The 10,739-nt window shown below is 29.9% G+C and overlaps 1 protein-coding gene across 1 annotated transcript; it reads left to right on the forward strand.

Annotated features, from left to right (window-relative positions):
- The first annotated feature begins 1,966 nt into the window (after nucleotides 1-1,966).
- On the forward strand, nucleotides 1,967-4,463 carry LOC125859521 (AAA-ATPase At2g46620-like). The gene has a single exon (XM_049539289.1). It carries the CDS (start codon nucleotides 2,873-2,875, stop codon nucleotides 4,301-4,303), a length of 1,431 nt encoding a protein of 476 aa, XP_049395246.1. The 5' UTR covers nucleotides 1,967-2,872; the 3' UTR covers nucleotides 4,304-4,463.
- Nucleotides 4,464-10,739: the final 6,276 nt, after the last annotated feature.

The following is a 10,739-nucleotide window of genomic DNA, read 5'->3' on the forward strand; positions in this document are numbered from 1 at the left end:
GTGTTAAATGTATGTGACACGAATGAAATGTGAAGTTGATTAAATTTTTATATGTTTAAAGTTGTCAGTTATTATGATTTTATAGTATAATTTATCCCATTTTCACATAATATATGTTACTCCATCTGTTCTATATACATATGAAATTTCGAGAGTCAGCCAAATATTTTAAATTGTGATTTATAGTAATTTTTACATGATATATGATACTCTTTTTGTCCCAATTTATGTGGTATAAGTGGAGTTTCAAGAGTAACCAAAAATCTTTTATAGAGTTTTTAGATATTTAAGTTGTTAATTATTTCAATTTATAATGGTTCTAAAGTTAATTTCAGATAATATATGTTACTCCCTTTATTCCAATTTATGTGGTCTTGATGAAATTTAGAAAGTCAATCAAATGTTTTACTATTTTTTAGATATCTTTTTAACTCGTTAATTATAATTATTATGATTTATAATTTTACGTAATTTCTAAATATATAAATGATTAAGAATTCCTTTTTAATAATTTAATACCAAAATGATCAAATTACCCTTTAATAGAATTTTAATGGCTAGAAAGACATGTGTGCTTCTAGCCATTATTTTATGTAGAATTTAGTGAATTTATTATATGTAAAGGTACTAAATTAAATTAGTCGAATTAATAATTTCAAATACAAAATGGTCAAATTGAAAAAAAAGAAAGAAAGGATTTTCAGTCTTAACATTAAGACGCCTAATTTGGCCAAAAACACAACAAAAAGCATATACACTACTCATCCACGTTAATTTCCAAATAAAAAGTTCACATAACGTGAAAACTTTTTATTATGTAGACGAATTTTCAAGTAGACTAATCTTTGTTGAATTTAGACCTACTGAACCTAATTTCAAACTATTAAAAGTCGTAGGACAAAGTTTTTGGTGTTGTTGAAAATATATCATGGTTGAAACTGTCCAAACATTCTTTTATTTCAAACGTCAAATTTAGCCTAATACTACAGTCCCACATCTGCTTATTCTTCACACTAAGTATATTTATACCAAACATAATAATAACACACACCTTATGCATTTTAAGTTTTCAACACTTATTTGACATAATACATAAATATGTTTTTTTAACTTGACATCTATATATCCTAACACTTAAATTTGTATAAAATTGAACAAATAGATGCACGTAAGTTACATGACATAATGCATGTAAGACGTCACGTAGACAAAATTATCATGTAGAATGAATGCGTCTATTTATTCAATTTTATACAAATTTAACTGCAACTTGTGCACATCCAAAATTAGAAAACATAAATATTAGTTGATGTCAAGTTAAAGGACACATTAATATATTATGTCTGATTATTTTAATTGACATCTATGCATTTTCAGCTAAGTGAAAATTAAATATGAGTATGTGAAATTTGTAAATCCACTTGTAAATACCCTTTTTTTTTTGTCTTTCAGTTTTCCCCCTCCCGTGCATAGAAATAAGAAAATGAATCTGTAAATGATTCCATTATTTTTATTGGGAAAAGAGAAAGAAGAATGTCAGTAAAAGACATAAATGGATACAAGCATATAATAAAGCGGATAAAACAATTTGAATATTGAACGCAACTTTTAATTTGTACATGGATTGCTGCTGAAATGGAAAAAACGATGCTTCGATTATATTAGTCAAAATAAAATATGACCACCTGAAATAATTAAGATTGAAAAATATACTCCTTTTAATAGGAAATCACAAGGAAATAAATCTCTAGTCCTCCTCACTAATAATATACTGGAAATCTAGAATACATTAATTAGTCATAAAGAATATTGTATTACCTTAATTGGTCTCACATGTACAAATTGTTTAGTCAGATAAGCAGCACATCGAAGAAAACGGAAGATTTTGTTCTCCGGTCCTTTATAAATTTATTTTTAATTCTATGTACTTCTATATATAATAAAAAATTTATTTTTATATATAAAAGATTAAAATGACTTCTTCTTTTTCTATTTAATTTGTAAGGAATAGTTTGATCACTAGTTTAAGTTATATCGATATTAGTAGTAGTGTAGGATTAAATTATGATAAAATTTATGTATTATTTTATAAAGACACCTTATATGTTGTATAATATAAAACATAGATTTCCTCATATTATATGTTGCTTATAAAAACTACTTACTCCTAAAAATAAGAAGTGTTTTGCTATCTTACCCATAATAAAATGAAGGGAAAAAGAAGTGACTCTTTTAAGTTAATGGCGTGAAATTTCATGTATTAAAACAAGGATAATTTTGAACGAAAAAAATCAAATCTTCTTGATAGAATAAAAAGAAAAATATATATAATTTATTCTCAAACGAAAGAAGTATATAAATAACTTGCATCCTAATAACTCGCTACTAAATGTAGTATATATTACTTATGGAATAAGTTATAAAGGAATTGGTGTATTATTACATAATTAGTGCCTCTATAATTCTAATTTCTAACTAACTACGATTATAATAGATCAATTTCCACAAACAAATCATTAAACAAAAAATAGGATATAAAATAAATCTCATTTGACCAATTAAACCTAGCAAATTATGCCGTCCCCGTCTGCAAGCCGTCTCTTAAATTCAATCAAACAAATTAATAAAGACTTATTCATTAAAATAATTAATGTGCTGTGACCTGCCAATTCCCCATCCCCTTAAATGTATTTATACCATACTCCTTTCTTTATGCTTTTCTCATCACTTTATATTAGTATATAATATACTTTGATTATTACAACATCCTTCATGATTTCATCCACCTTCCCATCATCATTTTCCTCTCAAATTCCCTTTTCCATCATCATACTTCATTACACTGTTTGATTTTTACTTTTTTTTTTCAATCATGTTTTGGTATTTGATTGCAATAATTGCTTCAGGTTTGTTTCTGAAGATTCTGTTGAAAACTTCTTTACTGCAAATTGTGAAAAAATGGTGGAGGTTTTTGGAGGATGGTTGCTATGTCTATCAGTTCTACAGGGTACCGCAATTCAATCACAACATGCAGGAAAATCAATTGTATCGAAAAGTTTGTACTTATCTGAATTCGCTCCCCTGTGTTGAAGATTCTGATTTCACCAACCTAATCTCCGGCGACAAGTCCAATGAAATTAGCCTCGTTTTGGATTCAAATCAGATTGTTGTTGACAAATTCCTCAGCGCTAGAGTTTTCTGGATCAATGAAAAGGATGAATTTACTGGTTTGAAATCGCTTGTTATGAAGATTAGGAAAAAGGATAAGCGTCGAATTCTCCAGCCTTACCTTCAGTGTATACACTCTGTGTTCGATGAAATTGAGCAGAGGAAAAAGGAGGTGAGATTATTCGTCAATGTAGATAATGAACCTCAGAGAAACGGACGGTGGAGATCAGTGCCATTCACACATCCAGCAACTTTTGATACGGTAGTGATGGACACGGATCTCAAAAACAAGGTGAAATCCGATTTGGAATCGTTTCAAAAATCAAAACAGTACTATCACCGACTCGGCAAAGTTTGGAAACGGAGTTATCTCCTCAACGGACCTTCCGGCACCGGAAAATCAACGTTCATCGCCGGAATAGCAAATTTACTGAACTACGACGTGTACGACGTCGATTTATCTAAAGTCACAGACGATTCGGATCTGAAAATGCTTCTGTTACAAACAACGAGCAAGTCGCTAATTGTTATCGAAGATCTCGATAGTTACCTTGGGACCAAATCAACAGCTCCAAGTTTATCTGGAATCCTCAACTTTATGGATGGAATATTCTCGTGTTGTGGGGAAGAGCGAATCATGATATTCACCATCAACAACAAAGATCAAATTGATCCGACGGTCCTCCGTCCAGGAAGAATCGACGTTCACATACACTTTCCTTTATGTAATTTCAACTCTTTCAAAACCCTAGCGAATAGCCATTTGGGTTTAAAAGATCACAAGCTTTTCCCACAGGTAGAGGAGATTTTTCAAACCGGGGCGGCTCTCAGCCCGGCTGAAATCGGCGAGATTATGATATCGAACCGGAGCTCGCCGACTCGGGCATTGAAAACAGTCATTTCAGCTCTGCAAATCAACACCGAGTCGAGGGCGGCGACTCGGCATGCACGGCGGTTGAGCGAGAGCGGGTCGGTTCGAACAGCGGAGGAGACGGGTGAGTCGGGTATTTTTTGCAAAGAAAATCTCAGAGAGTTCAAGAAGCTATATGGACTTTTACGAGTTAGGAGTTGTAGAAAAGATTCATCCTATGAATTTGATACGTCGGATAAGGATAATTTAAGGCATGATAATTAACATTAACATATGTTTGTTTGGGCATAAATAATCACCCTGACCTGCATAATCATTAGTTTATTTTAGCTTAATTTCAAAGTTGATATTTTTTTAGTTGATTTAACATATAGATTGTAGCTAGAATTCATATCTTATATTGATTAATATATTATTGATCAAAGTTACTCACTGTTTAGGGCACTCATACATATGATGATGTTCTAGTTTCTGCAAATGTGCTTCTAACTGTTAGTAGCTCTACTATGTTTTGTGTTCTCGTGGGTTGGAAGCGAGAACTTGAAATTGAGTCATTCGACAATGGGGATTTGGTCTCACTTGAGGAACAGCAAATCACGACCTTGAATTTGTAAAGCTAAAACTTGGGTATTGAAATATTCCATCAAGAAATAAATTGGTAAAAAATTGAAATACAAAAAATTTAAAAATGTTTTTCGATTCTAAAATTATTTGCTTTTGGCCAAAATGTCGATAATGAAGTATGTCCGATTTGTTTCATCTAATCTTTTGTTTTACACGTTGGGAACTTGTTTATTAATTGATCAAACTTTCATAAAAGCTTAGACTAAGAAGTAGATTATTTGTATTTTACTCTTGTGTATAACTTGAGTTCTTGACCATAAAAACAATCCCATCAACGAATAGCAAGTTCAATATAATAGCAATACCCTTTTAATTTCGTCATTTTAAAAATGTTGTGAACTCAAAAAGGTGAAATAATTACGTGTCACCTCTTTGAAAGCCCCCTTTTTGAAGTTTGAGGAACTAAGGACTCGTTCGGTCATAGATATCTCAAGTAAAATTTTGGAAACAGTTTGACAAATAATGTTTTTTTATATAATTCATCATTATTTTGTAAATATTTTTGGTAAATAACCCAAATTCCCAAATACTAGAAAAAACTAGTATTTTGGCCAAATATCATTATTGGGGAGCTTTTAAAATTTTAAATTCTACACCAAATTTTTATCTTTTACAAAAACACTCTCTATAGTAGTTGTTTGTATTGTATTACATAATCTTTTACATGAACACCAAAGGAGTGATGAAATATTCAGTGATGAGATGATTGTTGATGAAAATAACGAACAATCGGCTCAGGATCGGCTCAGGCCGTAAGACTGGGCATCGGACCGAAATGGGACCACATGACCGGAATGAATCGGTACCGGACCGGAATGGTTTGACTGGGTTGTTGATCGGTACCGGGATGAACCGGACCAGAATTATCGGGATGAAAACTCAGTTCCGTCCCGTCCCACTATATACCGGGATAGAACCGGAATGGACCAGAATGAAACGGGACGGCACATATAACTATTTCAAAAAATAGTTTTTTTTGAGTTATTTTGAATTACGAAAATATGAATGTTTTTTATTTTTCTAAGTTTAATAGTTTATAAAGTATTTAAGTTTTGAAATTTATGATGTTTATTTGTAATTTTACTTAAGTTTATTTTAAAGATATTTTTTAAAAATTTTTACTTATAAGTTTGTAAGTTAAAGTTTAATAAAGTTCTTTTTTTTAAGTTTTTGAGTTTATGTTATAAGTTTTCAAGATTTGAATCTTTTGAAGTTTATAAGCTATATGTTATGCTATATGTTATAAGTTATAACTTATAACTTATAGTTAAATAACTTAAGTTTGTAATTTGTTAAATTTATAAATTTTAAAGTTTTTAGGTTTATATTATTTGAAGTTGATGAATTAAGTTTGTGATTTTAAAAAATTAAATAAACAAAAAAGAAATGCTAATGTATAAAACAATGACAAAAAATAAAAATCAATCCAATTTCACGAAGCGGATCGGAATCGGGATGAAGAAATATAACGGTACCAAATCATAATACCGTCCCGTTTCGAGTACTGGTTCAATGTATCCCATTCCGTCCCGAATACTACCGGAACGATACCTGTACAATCCGGTCTGGTGCCCAGCCTTAGCTTAGGGTAACAAAGTCATGTGCTTCGTCTACTTCATGATGTATGGAATGATGCTTCTTGCACTCACTTCGAACTATCACATTGCTCTAGTGTCATGGACACTATTTGTTATTTGCTACAACGAAGATCCAATTGACTTGTTGCGGAAGTCATGAATCTTGTTGCGTCGACGCTTATAACTTGCTATGTACATACAAACATATGGTTAGTTTTGATATTTTTTAAAAATTATGGATATAAATCATATTTAAAAATAAAATAAAATAAAATATGTTTCTTAAATATTATGTCCAAACACATGGTGAAATTTCACTCAAATAATATTTACCAAAAATATTTGAAAATCTATGATGACTGTAAAGTGAAGTTAGGGTGTATTAATCCACATAATGAATCGTGTTACTTTATTTTTATCGGTTAATTTATATCTATGTAGTACATTAGTTTTTTTTTTATGTTTTTAATAACATTTTCTACAAGGACAATATATCGTGTGATACCATTTTGATTAACATGCATCTGCCTCTTATAATAACTTAGGTGTCTTCAGATTTTGAGTCCACCTGTAATAAAAATACCCATCACTTAAAAATATACCCTCCAGAATGTTCAAAAAGGAAGTGCATCATTCTTTATTGATCCCCCATTAAATAATTAGGTAAGGTAGAAAAAAAAAATCAATACTTTACTATATATCCATTAATAAAGGTGATTGACTTTGTTGTTTTGATTGCATGACAATGTAGAAACTTGATCTTTTCTTTGACTTTGCCAATTGAACTATGAACAATGAACATGAATGGAACAACCAAAAAGATTTTTTTTTTAAAAAAGTAATAAAATAATAAATTCACCAAATTTTAAAAGGAATTTTTTTTTATAAAATCCATATTTTTAATTTATTTTTGCTCTTTTCCTCTTTGACTTATGGGCAATGAGCTATCCACTTCGTATCGAGAATTCGAGATATCATTATGACATTTTTCCTACTTTCCATTCTCTACAACTCAACTTAAAGTGTGGCAATTAATGGATACTTATCATGTTTTGTTTTGCACTCTTTAATAAAATTTTAATTAAACAATAATTTAACTAAATTATTCTTATTTACTTATTACTTTTCCCAATTTAATATTATCTCCATCTATTTGTATTTGTCAAGTATTGACTTGACACATTCCTTAAGGAGCAATAAATAGAATGTCAATTTTACTATATCACTCTTTGAATATAATTAATTCAATAATTTGAGAAATGCATTGAGAGAAGATTATAGTTATCAATAAGGTAGGAACTAAAATGATAAATTTGATTTTCAAACTATACAAGTAAAAATGAACATCTATTTTTAGTATAGTATGAACTGAGCAAATACTTCTCTCATTTGCACCACATTACTATGTTTCCATATTTATGACCAAGATACATAAAATATGGAAAACAAACAATTAATAATACCTTGATTTTTCAAGATGACAACTATTTTAAATTATTTATTTTTAGTAAGCACGACAAGTAAAATGGATTGAAGCAACTAGTATTCTGGTGTTTTTAGCTAGTGCACATCAAATTATTCACTTCTAAAAGAAAAGAAGTAGTTCTTTAATGATTTTTTGGTTATGTAAGATTTTTTTTATTTAAATAAAATTAAAAAATTAAGGTCTTCTTGACTTCACGAAACACCAAACTATATTGGACCAAAATGAAGAAGTACACATACATACACTTATTATAAAATGAAGATTGGATAGATAAATTCACAAGTTTAAAGCTTGTTTTTTAAAGAAAATAAATAAATGCTTCTTTTAATATATTTTCCTCTTTGTCATTTTAATGAACAATCGTAATTTCGAAGTAAATTACGCATTTTATTTTCACTCACTCACTCGCCATAAATCTATTCATAATGATTTTTTATGAAAAGGTTTTTAGCTGGTATTTATCTTTTCCTTTTGATTGATAAAAATGAAAGGTACACAAGCATTGACAAGTACTCATTCATCCTTAATCAGAAGTTTTGGCTTTGAGTCTCATGGGTACAGAGTCGCCTTTGTTAGGGAACGATTTACCCCAATGTGGGACTTCCAACGCGAATTCGAATTTAGTTGGCCTTCTATGTGGGTACCGAACACCAGATGAAAAACCAAAATAAATAAATATGAGCTTTCAAAGAAAATAAGAGTACATTTTATTCAAAGAAGTTGAAATATTGTATAGGAGCTGAAGTGAAATTGTATATAACAACACTTCCTATCTTTTATTAACATAGTTTCAAATATAATTGAATGAGTTGGGTTACGCTCTTCAGCTCATTTTAGTTCCATCTATTTTACCCAAATAGTTTTTTGACATACTATTGATCGGTCTATTTTGATCTATTCAAATTCAACTCAACTCATCCATTTGACACCCTTCATGTGTATAGATTCTTTGTTCTTCGTCTCTTTTTCAGTCATAGAGTTTTGCTCTTTAGTTACTGGAAAATGAATGATTTACAAAAATAGTCTTGAAGGTTGTGGAGTCTTGGACTTTTGACCCCGTTTGTTTCATGGATAAAACTTCAAATTTAACAAGTTTTAACTTTTGACCTTGAAGGTTTTCCCAGGAACACGTAAGGATCACAAGTTCAAGGAGCATTTGGGTTGGGCCAACAATCAAATTCCACATCCTTACATGTTATATGAGCCCAACTCATTGTGTCTCATCATCATCAAGGAGTGCAGACCAACTTTTCAGGCCCAAAAACCTTTATTATAGGGAAAAATTACCTAAGTAATTGATTATGCTCCAAAATAATATCAAGAAAATAGGTGGGAAATGTTTCATTATCATACAGGATTCAAGCAATTTTCATACAGATGTTTTTGGCTCTAAGCAATTTTCACGTTGAAATATTCTTAAAATTATCAGTTTGAAAGATTTTAGAAGTGCAATGACAAATTCAACTATTGATGAAAGATTTTAGAAGATTTTAATTAGAAGAAAAGACTATAATTGCAATGATAAGAAAAGACTACAAGTGCAATGATAAATTCAATTTCAATGGTGCCTATTCATATGCCCTATAGGCCTATATATACATCTCCATTAATATAAACCGACTTTTGTATAAATGATCTGAATGCATGCATGTTTAATTCATTAACTTGAGATATCCTTGGTATTGATGAATAATGCACAAAATAAGTGTATTACAGAGAATTATAGAGTGATGAATAATACACAAATAAGTGTATTACGGGGAAATTATCGATAGAGTACTTCCTCCTGTGTCCTTTTTTATTTAATCCTTTTTATTTGTTTAATTTTGACAAATTAAGAAAAGATAATATTTTTTTACCTATTATATCTTAAATTTATTTAGAGAGTTAATGTTTTTGAAAAAGGTAGAACCTCTTTAAATAGTAATTTGATTTTGGAATTCTATCAATTAATATGGGTAAAATGGTAAATTCACTATTTCAATTATTATTTACCTTAAGGGAAAATTACGCGGTTAAGATAACTTATACTACTTAATTACTCATCATATATAGCTATAGTTTGCTATAATTACCACTCGTGACTAACATTATACATTAATTATGTGGGTTGACTTCGAGTTTGTATAATTAGCCACGTTTGTATGTATAATTCGTAGCTAACAATTCTTTTTTTATTTGTATTTGTATACGATTGTTTGTATTTGTATATGACAATGATTTCCTTTGGTATTTCAGTTTTGTCATTATATACATTCAATCTTTTTGTGTATAACTTTTAAAAGTTTGTATAAACGTGTAGTTTTTGGATTTTGTATAATATAATTTATATAATGTAATTTGTATAATATATTTTATATAATTGTTTAAAGTTCATACGTTTATGTTTGTATCAATTCGTTATTTCGAGTTTTATTATATTTGTATAATTCCAGACTTTATATTGCCCAATTATACAAAAACACATAAATTATACAAATGTACCTGCGAATTATACAAATTATTTCCCTCTCTCGCTCGCCTCTCTCCTTTCTCTCCCAATCTCACTCGCCTCTCTCCTCCCTTTTCCAATCTCTCTCGCCAGAATATATAAATACATATGTATAATATACAATTATCTAACAGATATACATATACATTTCACCTCTCTCCCACTCTCTGCTCTCTCTCTCTTCTCTCTCCTCTCTCCTCTCTCCTCCCTCTCCCGGTCTCGCTCACCACTCACCTCCCTATAACATGTAGCTACGAATCGTAATTAGCAAACTATTGTTATGGAGTGTAATTAGGCTATTTTTGAGTGGCTATATGCGAAAGTTCCTTTTATCTTAATAGGTGTGTCAAGTCAAAAATGGACAAGTAAATATGAACAGAGGGAGTACTATTCATTTATTTATGATTTTTTTAAAAAAAATAATACTCGCTCCGCTTAAAAAATAATGACCTAGTTTGACTTGAAACGAAGTTTAAGAAAAGAAAAAAGACTTTTTAAATTTTGTGGTTCTAAATTAAAGTT

Source organism: Solanum stenotomum, chromosome 3, assembly GCF_019186545.1.
Source record: "Solanum stenotomum isolate F172 chromosome 3, ASM1918654v1, whole genome shotgun sequence".
Classification (NCBI taxonomy): Eukaryota; Viridiplantae; Streptophyta; class Magnoliopsida; order Solanales; family Solanaceae; genus Solanum; species Solanum stenotomum.

Excerpts from the sequence above, each read along its gene's own strand:
- LOC125859521 (XM_049539289.1), top strand. The coding sequence starts at position 2,873 with ATGTTTTGGTATTTGATTGCAATAATTGCTTCAGGTTTGTTTCTGAAG.